We start from the raw sequence: 22,438 nt of genomic DNA, 5'->3' as shown, positions 1-22,438 counted from the left end.
CCAGTCTGTCCTCACATGTCAATCCCGCCATCCCGGGAATCAGCCTGGTGAACCTTCGCTGCACTCCCTCAATAGCAAGAATGTCCTTCCAGAGATTAGGAGACCAAAACTGAACACAATATTCCAGGTGAGGCCTCACCAAGGCCCTGTACAACTGCAGTAAGACCTCCCTGCTCCTATACTCAAATCCCTTAGCTATGAAGGCCAACATATCATTTGCCGCCTTCACCGCCTGCTGTACCTGCATGCCAACTTTCAATGACTGATGTACCATGACACCCAGGTCTCATTGCACCTCCCGTTTTCCTAATCTGCCACCATTCAGATTGTTAGATCTCTTAATTTCCAATGAAATACGAACTCCGATGGTAGTTTTAACTTTTTAATCTTGGCAGAGAGTAACAAACTGCTGGCTGATTGCCAGTTTCTTTGTCTTACTGAAACACATGGTCAAAATGGCTGTACTTTATACCTGGATCAATTTACAGAAAAAAACTCGCCTTTGACATTGGCTCAATTGAAAATCTTAACGTTTTATTGGCTCGCTACCCAAGGTCCGAAAATGTCAAGTTGATTGATGAGTTAATGCAACATGCTCCCACTCACGTCGCATCTCTGACTTAGTGTCTGTGAATTTTCACAGACTGTCGAAATGCAGCCTGTTTGAATTCTCTATCAATCCCCCCTTTGATTCTTTCACAAACTGAATCGTAAAACATCAGGTATCACTGGTTAAACATTCTACAAAATAATTTCATACATGTTAATAGAGTTTCCTTCTAAAATTTGTTGATGTGTTTTGCCACATGTCCGGACTAGTAGCTTCCACACAAATTTACACCAACCCGAATTCCATCGTGGCCACAATGGAAGTCTGGTTTTAGTAGGTTAATTAACCTTTTCCAATTTAATCCAAATCAATATCTTAATTCAACCAGTAAACAACCTTCCCTTAAGCATAACATACTCCTGTGCCACGTACAGACGGTCTGCTGGGACCTGCAAGGTGTCTCACCTGCGGGACAGCAGCTACAGCCGCCTGGTCGCAACAACATTTAATCAACATAAACAAACAATATAAAAGTAAAATAATTACAACGAATAGAATTAAAACTTCCACCAATGAAGTTCCTATTGAACCTAGCCATTCAGTGGCTCCACTCCACAAAGTGAATGATGGGGGTTGCTTAAGTTTTTCTACCTCCTTTTGGATATGCTCCGCTAAGTGGGTAATTTCTTCGGAGCTATCTGGGATATATGTGCAACACTCAGTTCTGAGTAGGGTGCAAGTACCTCCCTTTTCAGCCAGGATGTAATCAAGGGCCAGTCTATTCTGTAGGGCTACTGTGCTGATTGCTACCATTTCTGCATTGATTTTAACGAGGGCCTCTGAGGTATCATTGGCTACCCGTTCCACAACAGATGCCATGTTAATGGATTCCCTTGCCAGTTTGGCGGTCCCATACCCGGGGATCAGAATGGCAAAGAACCTCTCTGTTTCTGTGATAGCTCTCTTAGGACGGTGTAAATGTTCCGACAGTGACTTTATATGATACATATAAGGCACAATAATGTAGGCTAAATAGCAGGATCCCATCCAATTCTGGGGCAGCCAAGGGTAGGCCTTGTGGCCACACACCCAATAGGTGCCATTATATGCAATGAATGTTAGCTGTTTCTTTGTCAGCAACACTCCGGGACCTGTCCAGGCTTTTTCATCTGTTTTATTCAGAATCCCCATTACGTTAAAAATTCCCACATCGGCCCAGTTTGGACGGTTCCGTGGCTTGATTATATTATAATTCCGGGAGCAGTTACTATACCCCATATTTTGGCCTCCTTTGATGTTCTAATCAGACAGACCGATTTCCCCCCCCGGTCTTCCTATTCCCGTTGTATTAGTGATAATAAAAAATGGGGGCCATTTGGAATTATTGTAGCACGGTTGGTATCCCCCTTCAAAGGTAGTCAGATTGTAACCTGCTGACTTCCATTTACGTGCCCAGTTTTCCATATCCTGAAACGCATTGCCTGTTTTATTTTGATTAATTATCCACTCAGCCATTTCCGAGATATTCAAGGGAACTGGCCTCAAGCGAATCCCTCCCTTTGAGTGAATAGGAATATGTGCACACACCCAACAACTAGAAATGTTACCTTGTTTGGCATAAATGTATGACATATATAAAAAGGTATTTACATGTAATTCCCTTGCTACTCTACTATTTCCCTTTGGTGCAGAGGGTCGGCTAGTAAGAAGTAGGCCTATGCCTAGAATACCTACAATCAATAATATAGTAAATTTATGCATTTTCACAAAAAGTAATTGTCCTTATTAGATTTCAGCTTCAGTTACGGGTGCTCGTTTAACGTGTGAAGCGTGGATCCAGGCTTTCTTTCCTTGGACTTTAACAGCTGCCTGGGTGGTCAATAACACTTGATAAGGTCCCTCCCACTTGGCATCCAAAGGTTCTTTATGCAACTTTTTCACATACACCCAGACTCCCGGGATGATGTCGTGTCCTCCTTCGGGTGGATTACCCCAAGCTGCCGATACCTGTCGGGAAACAGAAATAATAGCATTGGTTAAGTTCTGACAGTATGATAACAAAGTGTCACTCATTAAGTGAACATCAGCTTTCCGTAAATCGATAGTTCCTGGCAGCGACATGGGTCTTCCTGTTATAATTTCAAATGGGCTTAGACTTGTAGTTCTGTTCGGGGTTGCCCTAATGCTACATAGCACTATTGGTAGTGCCTGGGGCCATGGTGTTCGTTCAATTCTTCTTTCTTCAAAGTTCTAATTGACCATGTCACCCAACCATCCTCAAAATGCAACGATTAATCTATTTGGATTAGAACGTCCATTCCCAAAAGGGGTTGATCTACTGGGCCTATCCAGACCGGCGTGGTTAGTTCATGTGGACCCAGCCCTATAAGTACCGGTGTTGTCCTTTTAACTTCCATTTTATGGCCCCCAACTCCATAGGCTGTACGTGCCCTACCATCCAACGGCAAAAAGTCTCCATATTGTAGGGGTAAGCATGTTAATTCCGCCCGTGTCTAAAAGACAGTCCACATTCTTATCGCCAACCCTCAGTTATATATAGCCCATCTCCCCTTTGTTGTATTAGTGCGAGGAGGGGGGCCAAGGTGGGCTCTAACCGTTTTTTGCTATCCCAAGTAACTCCTTCTGTTGTTGTATTGTCAGTCGCTTAAATGCTTCTATAAGGTCGTTATCTTGTGACAAGCCTGGCTTGTTGGCTGAATTGTATCCCTAGCTGCGTCCTCTTCCCCAGCCACGACCTTGCTGTTTTGCCCTGCACGTCTTGGCCCAGTGACCTTCTTTCCCACAATAATGAAATTTTCCAGGTAATTTTCCTAATGACTGTTTATCGGAATCCTGGGATTTCCATCCCATAGCCTGTACAGCTCGGACTTTAGCTCCCATATCCCGATCTAATTGGTTACATCGATCCACCAATGCTGCAAAGGTAGTTCCTTTACCTTCCCAGTCCGGTAACACTACCTTAAGCATTTTGGACAGTTCTGGCTTTAGACCTGCCACGAAAGCTGCTTTCAGGGGTCCAAACACTTGTTCATCCATTTCCTCATCCGTATTATTCATACCCGAATGTTCTAGCCACGTGCATCTAAACCGCTCGTCATACTCCAGGACCTCCTCTGTTCCTTTCTGTTGGCAGGCTGCAATTTTTCCCCAGTCTCTCTTAGCTGGACTGAAGGCTTGCAGCCAGTGTTTAATCGCCTCCCACCCTGCGTCTAATTCTTGATCATCCTGCCCCAAAGCTTCTTCTACCTTGTCGTGCAATTTTCTTCCTTGTGTTTTTGGCACCATTATGGTCAAAATTTGCACTCCGTCCCAGGGATGAAGATGATATATATTTCTTAAGCGGTCCAATTGGTCCCACGTTTTTACTCCCCCTTTCTTTGGATTGGGCAATTCCTTGGACCATTTATCAATTTTCTCTGGGTCTGCCGGATCATGAACTAAATATTCTCCATACACCCTTTTCCTCGTTTTTTTGGTTCCGCCCTCATCCGCAGTCTCTTCTGATTTGACTACAACTCGTCTTTTTTTAAACGGGGCAAAGCGCACCCCTAATTCTTCATCCTCCTCCGACACTGTATTGTCGAAGGATTCAGAAACCGCATCTATTCCTCGGTCGTGTCTTCGGGTTTGCGCTTTTAATTTATCCAAACATGGGTACCCTGGGAATTGATCAATACATTTTCCTTTTCCTATTACTGTCTCTTGACCTAATGATTTTTTCCATTCTTTAATTTCACCTTTAAGATCTTTAACTTCCGCTTCCAGCTTTTCAAGTTCAAGCTTTTTCTGTCACAGCTGTTCATAAACAGCTTGCAATTGGTCCTTTGTACTGGTCAGTTCTCGATCATGTTGGGAACGCATTATAATTTCATTCCGCTTTCGAATCTGGTCCATAACCGCTAGGGACCATCTAGTTCGCTCTTTATTTCTCATACAGGTCGTTTTCCCCCAGACCCTTTTAATCTCGTCCAAGGACCATTGTCCTTTGGAGGTTCCGTACTTTTGTTCGATCTTAATACAGGTTTTAGATAAGTTGAATTGTTGCTCTATGTATTCTTTCAACTGTTCGAGAATTAAATCTAGCGAAACTTCAGGTGGTGCCTGCCCACCTTTAACAGTTGTAGGCAATTCTTTGCTCTTATCTCCTGCTGCCATTATACTGAGTTCTTTACTGGGGTCTCGAGTCGTAGGCCTGCTAGCCGATCAATAGTTCGGTGATTAATTAACTAACACACCGCCGAAGTTTAGACGTCTATGGGACCTCGAGCCGACTACCAACCGGAGGCTTTCGGAATCGCGTAGAAGGAGAGGCGAATTTAGACTTTTGACCGAGGACTTTTTTTTTTTTAAAAAAGAGGAGTCCTTACCTCAATATGTAGGTCCGATGTCCAAAATTCAGTTTCTTTCCTCAGCGACCCTGCTCGCAGCGCCAAAATTGTTAGATCTCTTAATTTCCAATGAAATACGAACTCCGATGGTAGTTTTAACTTTTTAATCTTGGCAGAGAGTAACAAGCTGCTGGCTGATTGCCAGTTTCTTTGTCTTACTGAAACCACATGGTCAAAATGGCTGTATTTATACCTGGATCAATTTACAGAAAAAAACTTGCCGCCTTTGACCTTATTGGCTCAATTGAAAGACTTTTAACGTTTTATTGGCTCGCTACCCAAGGTCCGAAAATGTCAAGTTGATTGATGACTTAATGCAACATGCTGAGCAGCACGTAGTAGCTTTGACTTGGGGATCTGTGACTTTTCAAAGCTTGTCTAAATAAGCCTGTTTGAATACTCTATCACAGATAATGTTCTGCCTTCGTGTTTTTGCCACCAAAGCAGATAACCTCACATTTATCCACATTATATTGCATCTGCCATGCATTTGCCCACTCACCGACCTGTCCAAGTCACCCTGCAGCCTCTTGGCGTCCTCCTCACAGCTCACAATGCCACCCTGTTTAGTGTCATCTGCAAACTTGGAGATATTACACTCAATTCCTTCATCTAAATCATTGATGTATATTGTAAATAGCTGGGGTCCCAGCACTAAGCCCTGCGGCACCCCACTAGTCACTGTCTCCCATTCCGAAAAGGACCCGTTTATCCCGACTCTCTGCTTCCTGTCTGCCAACCAGTTCTCTATCCATGTCAATACATTACCCCCAATACCATGCGCTTTGATTTTGCACAGCAATCTCTTGTGTGGGACCTTGTCAAAAACCTTTTGAAAGTCCAAATGCACCACATCCACTGGTTCTCCCTTGTCCACTCTACTAGTTACATTCTCAAAAAATTCTAGAAGATTTGTCAAGCATGATTTCCCTTTCATAAATCCATGCTGACTTGGACCGATCCTGTCACTGCTTTCCAAACGCGCTGCTATTTCATCTTTAATAATTGATTCCAACATTTTCCCCACTACTGATGTCAGGCTAACCGGTCTATAATTACCTGTTTTGTGTGTCCCTCCTTTTTTAAAAAGTGGTGTTGCATTAGCTACCCTCCAGTCCATAGGAATTGATCCAGAGTTGATAGACTGTTGGAAAATGATCACCAATGCATTCATTATTTCTAGGACCACTTCTTTAAGTACCCTGGGATGCAGACTATCAGGCCCTGGGGATTTATTGGCCTTCAATCCCATCAATTTCCCTGACTAATAAGGATTTCCTTCAGTTCCTCCTTCTCCCTAGACCCTCGGTCCCCTTGTATTTCCGAAAAGTTATTTGTGTCTTCCTTCGTGAAGACAGAACCAAAGTATTTGTTCAATTGGTCTGCCATTTCTTTGTTCACCTGGTTCTGACTGCAAGGGACCTACGTTCATGTTCACTAATCTTTTTCTCTTCACATATCTATGGAAGCTTTTGCAGTCAGTTTTTATGTTCCCAGTAAGCTTCCTCTCATACTCTATTTTTCCCCTCCTAATTAAACCCTTTGTCCTCCTCTGCTGTATTATAAAAATCTCCCAGTCCTCAGGTTTGCTGCTTTTTCTGGCCAATTTATATGCCTCTTCCTTTGATTTAACACTATCCTTAACTTCCTTTGTTAGCCACGGTTGAGCCACCTTCCCCGTTTTATTTTTACTCCAGGCAGGGATGTACAATTGTTGAAGTTCATCCATGTGATCTTTAAATCTTAGACCACACTTTGAGTGCTGTGCACAATTCTGGTCTCAATATACCTGGGTTAGACCACACCTGGAGCACTGTGTACAGTTGTGGTCTCCAGATTATGAAAAGGATATAAAGGCACTGGAGAAGGTCCAAAAAGATTTATTAGGATGATACCAGAACTGAGATTATGCCTATCCGGAAAGATTAAACAGGCTGGGTCTCTTTTCTCTGAGAAGACTGAGGGGTGACCTAATAGAGGTCTTTAAAATTATGAAGGGGTTCATGGGGTAGACATAGAGAAGATGTTTCCACTTGTGGGGGAAACTAGAACTAGGGGCCATCAATATAAGACCGTCACTAAAAAATTCAATGGGGAATTCAGGAGAAACTACTTTACCCAGAATGTCACGGAGTGGTTGAGGCGAATAGTATCGATGCATTTAAGGGGAAGCTGGATAAACACATGAGGGAGAAAGGAATAGAAGGATATGGTGATGGGGTGAGATGAAGGGGGGTGGGAGGGGGCTGGTGTGGAGCATAAACCCCGGAACGGAGATGGTGTGAGGAGCCTCTGGGTGGAGAGAGAGCCAGAGGCCACAGATTTACGGTGATTGGCAAAAGGATCAGAGGCGACACGGGGAAACAAGTTTGATTAATGCAGCCAGCGGTTAGGATTTGCAATGCGCTGCCTGATAGGATGGTGGAGGCAGATTCACTAGTCGCCTTCGAAAGGCAATTCGATAAATACTTGGAAGGAGAAAAAATTGCCGGGATACGGGGAAAGGGAAGGGGGAGTGGGACTGACTGGGTTGCTCTTCGAAAGAGCCGGTGCAGACTCGATGGGCCGAATGGCCTCCTGCCATGCTGTGCTACTGTAAGAGGGGAGGGGGGGGTATCTGGAGCTGGGTGGGCGGTGTGTTATCGAGCAGTTCCCCCACTAAATCGCGCTGTAAAATGGGCCGCCCCTTGGTCCAAGGAGAGGGGCAGTAGCTCTGGCTCTTTACGGTCTGTGATTCTCAACCCGATTCTCTCCTTCCACAGACCCTGTTTGCCAACAAACCAGCCGGATTCGGGACGGCAACGACCACCGCCTCCACCTTCGGCACAGTGGGTGCCGGGTTATTTGGGAACAAGCCGAACCTAACCATTGGAGCCGGAGCCAATACTGCAACCTTTGGTGCGTTAAGATTCAAAGCTCTTTTCCCCCCACCCTCCCTCCCTCCGCAGTTTGAGCTTCCGGTTTCCCCCCCCCCCCCCCCCCCCCCCGGGTTATCAAACACAGCTGGCTTGAGTTGAGGCCTCCAGCCTCCTTCCATAAGAAATAGGAGCAGGAGTCGGCCATTCGGCCCCTCGAGCCTGCTCCGCCATTCAATAAGATCATGGCCGATCTGATCATGGACTCAGCTCCACTTCCCTGCCCGCTCCCCGTAACCCTTTACTCCCTTATCGCTCAAAATATATTCAATGACCCAACCTCCACAGCTCTCTGGGGCAGAGAATTCCACAGATTTACAACCCTCAGAAGAAATTTCTCCTCATCTCAGTTTTAAATGGGCGGCCCCTTATTCCGAGACTATGCCCCCGAGTTTTAGTTTCCCCTGCGAGTGGAAATAGCCTCTCTGCATCCACTTTGTCAAACCCCCTCATTATCTTGTATGTTTCAGTAGATCACCTCTCATTCTTCTGAACTCCAATGTGTCATAAGTCAACCCCCCTCGTCTCCGGAATCAATTGGAGCACTTTCCCGATGGGAGCAACTTGCACACACATTGCTTCCCGGGAATCTCGATGGCCTGCTGTTAATGCTGTGACAATCTGCCCCCACTTCCCCATCCCAGTTGATTAGCTCAGTGAGTTAAGGCGGTGTGTTCCATGGACTCCAGCAGCACAGGAGGTGAATTCCTGCTCTGCTGCAGCTGCACAGAATTCCTGATCCAAGCTGTCGGGACATGAGGACAGGAGCAGGCCGTCCAGCCCCTCCATCCAGCCTGCTCTGCCATTCGATCGGCTCGTGGCTGATCAGAACAGGTCTCCAGTCGTCCTGGTGTTAACCCTTGCCGCTTGGATAAAGGCCTCGCTCTGTCAAGCCCATGTGGTGGCTGGTATGCAACAATCCACGCACAGGCATCTTCCACCCCCTCAATTGGAGTTCAGAACTGGAACATCGGGTCCCTCTGAGATTGAAACATCTGTGAACTCGTGGAAGCAAGTCATCCTCGTTCGAGTGACTGCCTATGGCTGCTCTGTATCCTAACTCCATTTGGATTGTATCCCTTAATGCCCTTGCCCAACAAAATATCGAGAGCTTTCTGGCTTCTTGGGTCACTTGGGTGCACACCGTTGAAGCCTTCAGAGCCGGTGGCGCAGATTAAATCTCTGACTCCGTTAATCTGTCCACCTGCTGTTACGAACACGTCTGCTGCGGTGGGCAGGCGATGCTGGGTCGGGGTGACGCGGGGCAGCGGGTGCGTGGAGGGGTGGGGTTTGTGGGGCAGCTCGGTTTAAGCGAGAGGTCGATCGATCGCTGTGACCCGGTGCTGTGGGTCTGTTTTTGCAGGGTTCGGAGCGAACACAGCGACTGGGGGTCTGTTTGGGACGAAAGCCACGGCCGGAGCCCTGGGAACAACACTCGGAGCTGGATTCGGATCAGGTGGGTGAGAGAAACACCCGTTCCACAACTTGTCTGAGCCCAGGATGAGGGAAATATTGAGGCAAGGGTTCACTTTCATCCCCATCCTCTTTCCCCTTACTTCACTCGGAGGCTGATGAATCGCTGGAATTGACGACCCTGGAGGGCCGTGGAGACTCAGTCGTTGAGTATATTCAGGGCAGAGATCGATAGCTTTTTGGATATTAAGGGGTATGGGGACAGTGCAGGAAGGTGGAGTTGTGCTAGAAGATCAGCCATGATCTTATTGAATGGCAGAGCAGGCTCAAGGGGCCGAATGGCCGACTCCTGCTCCTAATTCTAATGTTCTTCTAAAAATGAGAAAATGGACAAGTAAGTCAATTGGGCAGAAGAACAGCAGCGTTTGAGCTGGCTGTGTGAAACCGCTGCTCTTTGTGGCACAGTGTGTTGGCCCCCAGCGAGAGCTGCTCACACCTGGGCAGCTGGAGGGGCACCAGGGAGGCAGGCCGTTCAGCCCCTCTAACCTGCACTGACACTCAATCAGATCACGGCCGATCTGTACCTCAACTCCATCTCCCCGCCTTCGCTCCACATCCCTCGATACCCTGACCCAACAAAAATCTATTGATCTCAGTCTTGAAGCTGCAATTGACCCACAGCCTTTTGGTGGGGTGGGGTGGTGGGTGGTGGGGGAGGGGGGGGGGGGGGGGGAGAAAGGGGAAGAATTCCAGATTCCCTTTGTGTGAAGAAATGCTTCCTGACATCACCCCTCAACGGCCTGGCTCTTCAAAGGTTCAGGGCTCCTTGCTCAGGGCTTCCCCACCTGAGGGAATAGTTTATCAACTCGTACCAATCTTAAACACCTCGATTAAATCACTCCTTAAACCCTTTGAGCCGCGGTATTGTTCGTCAGGAACCCTGTGGTTGTTAAAGTGGGAGTTAATCCTTTCATTGGGCTCAGGTGGCACGTGGAATGATCCAGCCCGGGCTCCTTTTCCAGATCACACTCCAGTGAGCGTTGGTGGGCGGTGTGTGCCGGGTGAGGCCAGGGTTGGTCTCGGCTGTGATCTCTCTTTTCTCTTCTCCCACCCCCCCCCCACCCCCCCCACCCCCACCCCGGAACAGATAGCCTTGCCCACACACAGTGGTCAGTCGGGAAGTACCAGGGGCCCATCCAACAATGTGGAACTCACTACCACCTGGACCGTTTGAGGCGATGGCATGGATGAAGGGGTGCTACAAGTATATGAGGATGAAGGGGTTCGAAGGTTATGGCTGGAGAGTCGAGAACCAGGGGTCACAGTCTCAGGATAAGGGGTCGGCCATTTAGGACAGAGGAGGAGAAATTTCTTCACTCAGAAAGGGTGATGAATCTTTGGAATTCTCTGCCCCACAGGGCTGTGGAGGCTCAGTCGTTGAGTATATTCAAGGCTGAGATCGATAGATTTTTGGACAATCGGGGGATATGGGGATCGGGCGGGAAAGTGGAGTTGAGGTAGATCAGCCATAATATTGAATGGTGGAGCAGGCTTGAGGGGCTGTATGGCCTACTCCTGTTCCTAATTCGTATGTTCTTGTGTCGATAATGAGATGAAGAGAGGTGGGAGGAAGCCGAATGGCCAGTTTCTGTGCTGTAAAATTCTACGTAACCGTATCCCAGCAAGAGTTAGTGTGACGGGGAGATAGAGGACACAGAAATCTCGGCCTGTCTGTTACATGAACCGACGAAATCGACAGGCAGGAGGCCGGCATCTCACCGAGCCATGGCACCTGAGGCTTGACCATTAGGAAGTATTGGCACAGGCACACCCAGCCACCATCAGTCAGGCACTCCACTGGGATAGGCACCAGACCGATACAAGCAAGAGCCCTGCCTGTGCTGCCGTGTCCGCCGATTGTCCCCAGTGTTACAGCTCTCGATTTCCAATGGCCTTTGATTTTATATAAACGTTTTTTTTTCTTCCCTAGCTCTGGGTGCCGGGCAGACATCTTTGTTTGGCAGCACTCAACCCAAGCTGGGCACTACCCTCGGAACGGGGGCGTTTGGAGCAGGGGCGTTCAATGCAGCCAACGCCGGCATGGGATTCGGGACACCTCAGGCTCCCGTCTGTAAGTACCTGTCGCACCAGGTGAACACAGCCTCCACTTGTTCAACTCCAGCTCGCCCAAAACTCTGCTGCCCCCGTGTCCCAACTCGCACCGAGTCCCACTCACCCATCACCCTCTGTGCTCACTGCCCTGTGTCCTAACTCGCACCGAGTCCCGCTCACCCATCACCCTCTGTGCTCACTGCCCGGTGTCCTAACTCGCACCGAGTCCCGCTCACCCATCACCCACTGTGCTCACTGCCCGGTGTCCTAACTCGCACCGAGTCCCGCTCACCTATCACCCACTGTGCTCACTGCCCCGTGTCCTAACTCGCACCGAGTCCCGCTCACCCATCACCCACTGTGCTCACTGCCCTGTGTCCTAACTCACACCGAGTCCCGCTCACCCATCGCCCCCGTGTCACAACTCTCTCCGAGTCCCGCTCACCCATCACCCCCTGTGCACACTGCCCCGTGTCCCTACTCGCACCGAGTTCCGCTCACCCATCACCCCCTGTGCACACTGCTCCGTGTCCTAACTCGCACCGAGTCCCGCTCACCCATCACCCCCTGTGCCCCCGGGTCCTAACTCGCACCGAGTCCCGCTCATCCATCACCCCCTGTGCTCACTGCCCCGTGTCCGAACTCGCACCGAGTCCCGCTCACCCATCACCCCCTGTGTCCTAACTCTCACCAAGTCCCACTCACCCATCACTCCCTGTGCTCGCTGACCTACATTGACTCCTGGTTAAGCAACACCTCGATTTTAAAATTCTCATCCTTACTTTCAAATCCCTCCATGGCCCTCGTCCCTCCCTATCTCTGTAATCTCCTCCAGCCCTACAACCCCCCAAAGATGTCTGCGCTCCTCTAATTCTGGCCTCGAGCACCACTGATTCCCATCGCACCACCATCGGTGGCCGTGCCTTCAGCTGCCTGGGCCCCAAGCTCTGGAACTCCCTCCCTAAACCCCTCCGCCACTCTCTCCTTTTAAGATGCTCCTTAAAACCTCCCTCTTTGAAGCGCTTGGGAGGTCCCGCGGTGGTTTGGTTTGTTGGTTGGTCCTGTGCCCGTTTTATCTCTGGCTCTCTCTGTTGCAGGTCTGACTGACCCCAATGCCTCGGCCACGCAGCAGGCTGTGTTGCAGCAGCAGCTCAGTGCCCTGGCTTACACCCCTTTCGGAGACTCTCCGCTCTTCAGGAACCCCATGGTTGATCCCAAGAAGAAAGAGGAGGTAAGCCCTTTGACCGGCTTCCTCGGGCATGTGTCCACGCTACATGGACCACGATCCTTGCCCGGGTAACTCCAGGGACTTGATCACAAAATCTAGGCTGACACTCCAGTGCAGTGCTGAGGGAGCGCCGCACTGTCGGAGGGGCAGTACTGAGGGAGCGCCGCACTGTCGGAGGGGCAGTACTGAGGGAGCGCCGCAATGCCGGAGGGGCAGTACTGAGGGAGTGCTGCACTGTCGGAGGGGCAGTACTGAGGGAGTGCTGCACTGTCGGAGGGGCAGTACTGAGGGAGTGCTGCACTGTCGGAGGGGCAGTACTGAGGGAGTGCTGCACTGTCGGAGGGGCAGTACTGAGGGAGTGCTGCACTGTCGGAGGGGCAGTACTGAGGGAGTGCTGCACTGTCGGAGGGGCAGTACTGAGGGAGTGCCGCACTGTCGGAGGTGCAGTACTGAGGGAGCGCCGCACTGTCGGAGGTGCTGTGTTTAAGATGCGACGTTAAACTGAGGCCAGCATTATAAAGCAATCAACAGTGGCATGAAAGACTTTGCATATGTTTTACAAAAATCAGCATACCTTTGTATACAATTGAAATGAAATAGCTAGTGAAGCATTGTGCTCTCAGGTGGAAGTAAAAGATCCCATGGCACTCTTTCGAAGAAGAGCATAAGAACATAAGAAATAGCAGGAGTAAGCCATTTGGCCCCTCAAGCCTGCTCCATCATTCAATAAGATCATAGACGATCTGATCATGGATTCAGCTCCATTTCCCTGCCCGTTCCCCATAACCTTTTATTCCCCAATGGGCTGGAGGGTAGCTAATGTAACACCACTTTTTAAAAAAGGGAGGGAGAGAGAAAACGGGTAATTATAGACCGGTTAGCCTGACTTCAGTGGTGGGGAAAATGTTGGAATCAATTATTAAGGATGAAATAGCAATGCATTTGGAAAGCAGTGATAGGATTGGTCCAAGTCAGCATGGATTTATGAAAGGGAATTCATACTTGACAAATCTTCTGGAATTTTTTGAGGATATAACTAGTAGAGTGGACAAGGGAGAACCAGTGGATGTGGTGTATTTGGACTTTCAAAAGGCTTTTGACAAGGTCCCACACAAGAGATTGGTGTACAAAATTAAAGCACATGGTATTGGGGTAAGGTACTGACGTGGATAGAGAACTGGTTGGCAGACAGGAAGCAGAGAGTCGGGATAAACGGATCCTTTTCAGAATGACAGGCAGTGACTAGTGGGGTGCCGCAGGGCTCAGTGCTGGGACCCCAGCTATTTACAATATACATCAATGATTTGGATGAAGGAATTGAGTGTAATATCTCCAAGTTTGCAGATGACACTAAGCTGGATGGATGTGTGAGCTTGTGATGTGGATGCTAAGAGGCTGCAGAGTGACTTGGACAGGTTAGGTGAGTGGGCAAATGCATGGCAGATGCAGTATAATGTGGATAAATGTGAGGTTATCCACTTTGGTGAATGAAAAACATGAAGGCAGAATATTATCTGAATGGCGGCAGATTAGGAAAAGGGGAGGTGCAACGAGACCTGGATGTCATGGTTCATCAGTCATTGAAAGTTGGCATGCAAGTACAGCAGGCGGTGAAGAAGGCAAATGGCATGTTGGCCTTCATAGCTAGGGGATGTGAGTATAGGAGCAGGGAGGCCTTACTGCAGTTGTACAGGGCCTTGGTGAGACCTCACCTGGAATATTGTGTTCAGTTTTGGTCTCCTAATCTGAGGAAGGACATTCTTGCTATTGAGGGAGTGCAGCGAAGGTTCACCAGACTGATTCCCGGGATGGCAGGACTGACATATGAGGAGAGACTGGATTGACTGGGCCTGTATTCACTGGAGTTACATAAGAACATAAGAATTAGGAACAGGAGTAGGCCATCTAGCCCCTCGAGCCTGCTCCGCCATTCAATAAGATCATGGCTGATCTGGCCGTGGACTCAGCTCCACTTACCCGCCCGCTCCCCGTAACCCTTAATTCCCTTATTGGTTAATGTTTAGAAGAATGAGAGGGGATCTCATAGAAACATATAAAATTCTGACGGGACTGGGCAGGTTAGATGCTGGAAGAATGTTCCCGATGTTGGGGAAGTCCAGAACCAGGGGTCACAGCTTAAGGATAAGGGGTAAGCCATTTAGGACTGAGATGAGGAGAAACTTCTTCACTCAGAGTTGTTAACCTGTGGAATTCCCTAGCGCAGAGAGTTGTTGATGCCAGTTCATTGGATATATTCAAGAGGGAGTTCGATATGGCTCTTACGGTTAAGGGATCAAGGGTTATGGAGAGAAAGCAGGAAAGGGGTACTGAGGGAATGATCAGCCATGATCGTATTGAAGGGTGGTGCATTCTCCACCTATTTTCGATGTTTCTATTGCTCAACAATCTGTCTCTCCGCCTTAAATATATTCAATGACCCAGTCTGCACAGCTCTCTGGGGCAGAGAATTCCACAAATTTACAACCCTCAGAGAGAAGAAATTCCTCCTCATCTCAGTTTTAAATGGGTGGCCCCTTATTCTGAGACTATGTCCCCTAGTTCTAGTTTTCCCTGTGAGTGGAAGTATCCTCATTGCGTCCACCTTGTCGAGCCCCCTCATTATCTTATATGTTTGATAAGATCACCTCTCATTCTTCTGAACTCCAATGAGTATAGGCCCAACCTACTCAACCTATCTTAAGTCAACCCCCTCATCTCCGGAATGAACCTAGTGAACCTTCTCTGAACAGCCTCCACTGCAAGTATATCCTTCCTTAAATACGGAGACCAAAACGGTACGCAGTACTCCAGGTGTGGCCTCACCAATACCCTGTACAGCTGTAGCAGGACTTCTCTGCTTTTATACTCTATCCCCCTTGCAATAAAGGCCAACATTCCATTTGCCTTGCTGATCACTTGCTGTACCTGTATACTAACCTTTTGTGTTTCATGCACAAGGACCCCCAGGGCCCTCTGTACTGCAGCACTTTGCAATTTTTCTCCACTTAAAAAAATATGGTTTTCTATTCTTTCTGCCAAAGTTGATAACCTCACATTTTCCCACATTATACTCCATCTGCCAAATTTTTGCCCATTCACTTAGTCTGTCTATATCTCTTTGCAGATTTTTTGTATCCTTCTCACAATTTGCTTTCCCACCCATCTTTGGCCACATTACACTCTGTCCATTCATCCAAGTCATTAATATAGATTGTAAATAGTTGGGGTCCCAGCACTGATCCCTGCGGTACCCCACTAATCACTGTTTGCCAACTGGAAAATGACCCATTTTTCCTGACTCTGTTTTCTGTTAGTTAGCCAATCCTCTATCCATGCTAATATATTACCCCCAACCCCGTGAGCTTTTATCTTGTGCAGTAACCTTTTATGTGGCACCTTATCGAATTCCTCCTGGAAATCCAAATACACCACATCTACTGGTTCCCCCTAATCCACCCTTCGTTACATCCTCAAACTCCAGAAAATTTGTCAAACCTGATTTCCCTTTTATAAAACCATGCTGACTCTGCTTGATTGAATTTTGCTTTTCGAAATGTCCCACTACTGCTTCCTTAATAATGGACTCCAGCATTTTCCCAACCACAGATGTTAGGCTAACTGGTCTATAGTTTCCTGCTTTTTGTCTGCCTCCTTTTTTAAATAGGGGCGTTACATTTGCAGTTTTCCAATCTGCTGGGACCTCCCCAGAATCCAGGGAATTTTGGTAGATTACAACCAATGCATCCACTATCTCTGCAGCCACTTCTTTTAAGACCCCTAGGATGTAAGCCATCAGGTCCAGGGGACTTGTCTGCCTTTAGTCCCATTATTTTACTGTGTACTACTTCTTTGTTGATAGTGATTGTATTAAGTTCCTCCCTTCCTATAGCCCCTTGATTATCAATTATTGGGATGTTTTTAGTGTCTTCTACCGCGAAGACCGATACAAAATATTTGTTCGATGCCTCTGCCATTTCCCTGTTCCCCATTATTAATTCCCCAGTCTCATCCTCCAGGGGACAACATTTACTTTAGCCACTCTTTTTTTTTTTTCCTTTTTATGTACCTGTAACTCTTACTATCTGTTTTTAAATTTCGTGCTAGTTTACTTTCATAATCTATCTTCCCTGTCCCTATTATTTTTTTTTGTCATTCTTTGTTGGCTTTTAAGTTTTCCAATCCTCTGGCCTCCCACTAGTGTTGGTCACATTGTATGCCCTTGTTTTCATTTTGATACCATCCCTTATTTCCTTAGTTAGCCACGGATGGTTATCCCTTCTCTTAGTCTTTCCTTCTCATTGGGATATATTTTTGTTGGGAGTTATGAAATATCTCCTTGAATGTCTGCCACTGCTCATCAACTGTCCCACACTTTAATCTATTTTACTAGTCCACTTTAGCCAACTCTGCCCTCATACCTTTGTAGTCTCCTTTATTTCAGCTTAGTACGCTGGTTAGAGATCCAATTTTCTCGCCCTCCCATCGAAATTTGAAATTCAACCATGCTATGGTCACTCATTCCAAGAGGATCCTTTACGAGAAGATCGTTTATTAGTCCTGTCTCATTACACAGGACCAGATCTAAGGTAGCCTGCTCCCTGGTTTGCTCCGCAACGTACTGTTCAAGGAAACTATCCCGGATACACTCTATGAACTCTTCCTCAACGCTACAATTTGCTTTGTCCAATTAATATGAAGGTTAAAATCGTCCATGATTATTGCCGTCAAGCAGGGGAGTTTTCACTGATTTCCTGGCCAATAGTTATCCCTCAATCAACATAACATAAAAACAGATTATCCGGGTCATTATCACATTGCTGTGTGTGGGAGCTTGCTGTGCGCAAGTTGGCTGCCGCGTTTCCCACATTACAACAGTGACTACACTTCAAAAAGTACTTCATTGGCTGTAAAGCGCTTTGGGACGTCCGGTGGTTGTGAAAGGCGCCTCAGTAATAAAAGTCTTTTTTAAAATCAACCGCAGTAATGGACACACCTCTGGTCGGTGCAGAACGATTATAATTGAGTGCGATTGTGTGGAGAGATTCTGTTGCTGCTCTGGCCAGGGAACTGCATTGCTGCCTCAATAATAGCTGGCATTTATATAGCGCCTTAACATTAAAGAAAAACCTGCCAGGGCACTTGACGGGTCGGCATGTGCAAGATTGACTCAACAGATCAGTGACAGCGAGAGAGCTGTGTTCAAACACTTGGTGGAAGAGAGATTTTTTTCCAGGAGGTTTTTAAGAGAGGTGCGCAGTGCAGAGGGGTTTAAGGAAGGAATTCGAGTGTGTCAGGTGCTGGAAGTTGAATCATAGAACGGTGCCGCACAGAAGGAGGCCATTCGGCCCATCGTTCCTGCGCCGGCTCAGAGAGTGAATCCAATCAGTCTCACTCCCCCTGCTCTTTCCCCACAGCACGGCAAATGTTTCCCCTTCAAGAACGCTCCGCTTCCAGTGGTGGGGCGAAAGGAAGGGGAGATCCACGGGATGTTTTTAAAATGATAAAGGGATTCACAACTATTTCCTCTAGTGATGGAGGGAGTCCAGAACAAGGGGGCGTAATCTTAAAATTAGAGCCAGGCGGTTCAGGGGTGATGTCAGGAAACACTTCTTCACACAAAGGGTGCTGGGAATCTGGAACTCTGTGCCCTGAAAGGCTGTGGATACTGGAGTTGAATTCGAGCTTCCAAGATGGAGATCACTAGATTTTTGTTGGGTGACGCTATCAAGGGATACGGAGCCAAGGCACATAAATGGAGTTAAAACACAGATCAGCTGTGGACTCACTGAATGGCAGAACAGGCTCGAGGGGCCGAATGGCCTCTCCTGTTCTGAGGTACGCTTTGATTTGAATTTATTTCCCCCTCAGCCGTGGCTCAGTGGGCAGCACTCGCTCTGTCAGAAGGTTGTGGGTTTGAGTGCCACTCCAGGGACTTGAGCACAAAATCTAGGCTGACACACCCAGTGCAGTGCTGAGGGAGCCCTGCACTGTCGGAGGGGCAGTACTGAGGGAGCCCTGCACTGTCGGAGGGGCAGTACTGAGGGAGCCCTGCACTGTCGGAGGGGCAGTACTGAGGGAGCCCTGCACTGTCGGAGGGGCAGTACTGAGGGAGCCCTGCACTGTCGGAGGGGCAGTACTGAGGGAGCCCTGCACTGTCGGAGGGGCAGTACTGAGGGAGCCCTGCACTGTCGGAGGGGCAGTACTGAGGGAGCCCTGCACTGTCGGAGGGGCAGTACTGAGGGAGCCCTGCACTGTCGGAGGGGCAGTACTGAGGGAGCCCTGCACTGTCGGAGGGGCAGTACTGAGGGAGCCCTGCACTGTCGGAGGGGCAGTACTGAGGGAGCCCTGCACTGTCGGAGGGGCAGTACTGAGGGAGCCCTGCACTGTCGGAGGGGCAGTACTGAGGGAGCCCTGCACTGTCGGAGGGGCAGTACTGAGGGAGCGCCGCACTGTCGGAGGGGCAGTACTGAGGGAGCGCCGCACTGTCGGAGGGGCAGTACTGAGGGAGCGCCGCACAGTAGGAGGGGCAGTACTGAGGGAGCGCCGCACTGTAGGAGGGGCAGTACTGAGGGAACGCTGCACTGTCGGAGGTGCCGTCTTTCGGATGAGACGTTAATCCGAGGCCCCGTCTGCTCTTTCAAGTGGACATAAAAGATCCCATGGCACTATTTTGAAGAAGAGCAGGGGAGTTCTCCCTGGTGTCTTGAGGCCATTATTTATCCCACAATCAACATCACAAAAATACAGATTATCAGGTCATTATCACATTGCTGTGTGTGGGAGCTTGCTGTGCACAAATTGGCTGCCGCTTTTCCCACATTACAACAGTGACTGCACTCCAAACAATACTTCATTGGCTGTAAAGCGCTTTGGGCCGTCCTGAGGTGGTGAAAGGCGCTATATAAATGAAAGTCTGTCTTTCTCTTGCAGCGATTGAAGCCCACGAACCCAGCGGCTCAGAAAGCCCTGACAACCCCCACTCACTACAAGCTGACACCGCGACCCGCCACCAGGGTGCGGCCCAAAGCACTGCAGGCCACCGGATCCACCAAGGCCCAGCTCTTCGACGGGCTGGACGATGACGAGCCCACGTCCCTATCCAACGGGACATTCCTGCCCAGGTAAGGACCTTCGGCCTTGGGACGCCTGTCCTCGCTCTCCTCCCGCCCCCCCCCCTCATTCCCCACCTCTCTCTCTCTCTCTCTCTCTCTCTCTCTCTCTCTCTCCGTCCCCCCCCCCTCTCTCTCCGTCCCCCCCCCTCTCTCTCCGTCCCCCCCCTCTCTCTCCGTCCCCCCCCCCTCTCTCCGTCCCCCCCCCTCTCTCCGTCCCCCTCCCCTCTCTCCGTCCCCCCCCCCTCTCTCCGTCCCCCCCCCCTCTCTCCGTCCCCCCCCCCTCTCTCCGTCCCCCCCCCCCTCTCTCCGTCCCCCCCCCTCTCTCCCCCCCCCCCCCCCTCTCTCCGTCCCCCCCCACTCTCTCCGTCCCCCCCCCCCTCTCTCCCGTCCCCCCCCCTCTCTCCGTCCCCCCCCCCCTCTCTCCGTCCCCCCCCTCTCTCCGTCCCCCCCCTCTCTCCGTCCCCCCCCTCTCTCCGCCCCCCCCCTCTCTCCGTCCCCCCCCCTCTCCGTCCCCCCCCCCTCTCCGTCCCCCCCCTCTCTCCGTCCCCCCCCCCTCTCTCCGTCCCCCCCCCCCTCTCCCCTCCCCCCCCCTCTCTCCGTCCCCCCCCCCTCTCTCCGTCCCCCCCCCCTCTCTCCGTCCCCCCCCCCCTCTCTCCGTCCCCCCCCCCCCTCTCTCCGTCCCCCCCCCCCTCTCTCCGTCCCCCCCCCCTCTCTCCGTCCCCCCCCCCTCTCTCCGTCCCCCCCCCCTCTCTCCGTCCCCCCCCTCTCTCCGTCCCCCCCCTCTCTCCGTCCCCCCCCTCACTCCGTCCCCCCCCTCTCTCCGCCCCCCCTCTCTCCGCCCCCCCCCTCTCTCCGCCCCCCCCTCTCTCCGCCCCCCCCCTCTCTCCGCCCCCCCCTCTCTCCGCCCCCCCCTCTCTCCGCCCCCCCCCTCTCTCCGCCCCCCCCCTCTCTCCGCCCCCCCCTCTCTCCGCCCCCCCCCTCTCTCCGCCCCCCCCCTCTCTCCGCCCCCCCCCCTCTCTCCGCCCCCCCCCTCTCTCCGCCCCCCCCCTCTCTCCCGCCCCCCCCTCTCTCCGCCCCCCCCTCTCTCCGCCCCCCCCCTCTCTCCGCCCCCCCCTCTCTCCGCCCCCCCCCTCTCTCCGCCCCCCCCCTCTCTCCGCCCCCCCCCTCTCTCCGCCCCCCCCCTCTCTCCGCCCCCCCCCTCTCTCCGCCCCCCCCCTCTCTCCGCCCCCCCCCTCTCTCCGCCCCCCCCCTCTCTCCGCCCCCCCCTCTCTCCGCCCCCCCCCTCTCTCCGCCCCCCCCTCTCTCCGCCCCCCCCCTCTCTCTCCGCCCCCCCCTCTCTCCGCCCCCCCCTCTCTCCGCCCCCCCCTCTCTCCGCCCCCCCCTCTCTCCGCCCCCCCCTCTCTCCGCCCCCCCCTCTCTCCGCCCCCCCCTCTCTCCGCCCCCCCCCTCTCTCCGCCCCCCCCCTCTCTCCGCCCCCCCCCTCTCTCCGCCCCCCCCCCTCTCTCCGCCCCCCCCTCTCTCCGCCCCCCCCTCTCTCCGCCCCCCCCCCTCTCTCCGCCCCCCCCCTCTCTCCGCCCCCCCCCTCTCCGTCCCCCCCCCTCTCCGTCCCCCCCCCTCTCCGTCCCCCCCCCTCTCCGTCCCCCCCCCTCTCCGTCCCCCCCCTCTCTCCGTCCCCCCCCCCTCTCTCCGTCCCCCCCCCTCCTCCGTCCCCCCCCCCTCTCTCCGTCCCCCCCCCCTCTCTCCGTCCCCCCCCCCTCTCTCCGTCCCCCCCCCCTCTCTCCGTCCCCCCCCCCTCTCTCCGTCCCCCCCCCCCCCCTCCCCCCCCCCCTCTCCGTCCCCCCCCTCTCTCCGTCCCCCCCCCCTCTCTCCGTCCCCCCCCCCCTCTCTCCCGTCCCCCCCCCCTCTCTCCGTCCCCCCCCCCTCTCTCCGTCCCCCCCCCCCTCTCTCCGTCCCCCCCCCCTCTCTCCGTCCCCCCCCCCTCTCTCCGTCCCCCCCCCCCTCTCTCTCCCGCCCCCCCCCTGTCTCCGTCCCCGCCCCCCCCTCTCTCCGCCCCCCCCCCTCTCTCTCCCCGCTTTGTGGACCAAGAGCTAATGTTTCAAAATTAAAAGAATGAGTATTCAGAAATGCAGATTTGTTGGAAGCAAGCTACTTTTTGTAAATGAATGTTTAATTTCTTGAAGTAATAACCATTTGGACCGATAAAAAGCAACGCAGTCGATATTATATATGGTTATATGTATATGACAACAACTTGAATTTATATTGCGCCTTTATGTAGTGAAATGTTCCAAGGTGCTTCACAGGAGTGCAATCGAACAAAATTTGCCACCGAGCCACATGATGTATTAAGGCAGTGAGCTTAGTCAAAGAGGGAGCTTTAAGGAGCATCTCAAAGAAGGATAGAAAATAGGTGCAGGAGTAGGCCATTTGGCCCTTTTTGAGCCTGCACCACCATTCAATAAGATCATGGCTGATCAAAGAGGAGGTTTAGGGAGGGAGTTCCAGAGCTTGGGGCCCAGGCAGCTGAAGGCACGGACACCAATGATGGAGGAATTATAATCAGGGATGCTCAAGAGGGCAGAATTGGAGGAACGGGGGGTGGGCTTGAGGCTGAGGAAATTAGAGATGGGGAGGGGTGAGGTTGCGGAGGGATGTAGCAAAGGATGGATGAGTGTGTACGTACATATGGGATAAAAGGA

At 51.2% G+C, this 22,438-nt stretch overlaps 2 protein-coding genes across 2 annotated transcripts in view; one reads left to right on the top strand and one right to left on the bottom strand.

Annotated features, from left to right (window-relative positions):
* Positions 1-12,713, bottom strand: part of LOC139275321 (interferon-inducible GTPase 5-like) — a 314,503-nt gene extending 301,790 nt beyond the window's left edge. The window contains exon 1 of the mRNA XM_070892614.1: positions 12,710-12,713. The gene's annotated coding sequence lies outside the window, so the exon portion shown is untranslated. The remainder of the gene's footprint in view (positions 1-12,709) is intronic.
* The window catches only part of nup98 (nucleoporin 98 and 96 precursor), a 131,632-nt gene that overhangs the window by 53,885 nt on the left and 55,309 nt on the right, over positions 1-22,438 (top strand). The window contains 5 exon segments of the mRNA XM_070892613.1: positions 7,722-7,857; positions 9,238-9,330; positions 11,278-11,418; positions 12,497-12,630; positions 19,558-19,748. Of these exon segments, the coding sequence (XP_070748714.1) occupies positions 7,722-7,857; positions 9,238-9,330; positions 11,278-11,418; positions 12,497-12,630; positions 19,558-19,748 (695 nt within the window).

The sequence above is a fragment of the Pristiophorus japonicus genome, chromosome 10, assembly GCF_044704955.1.
Source record: "Pristiophorus japonicus isolate sPriJap1 chromosome 10, sPriJap1.hap1, whole genome shotgun sequence".
Lineage (NCBI taxonomy): Eukaryota > Metazoa > Chordata > Chondrichthyes > Pristiophoridae > Pristiophorus > Pristiophorus japonicus.
This window is presented reverse-complemented; position numbering and strand designations above follow the sequence as displayed.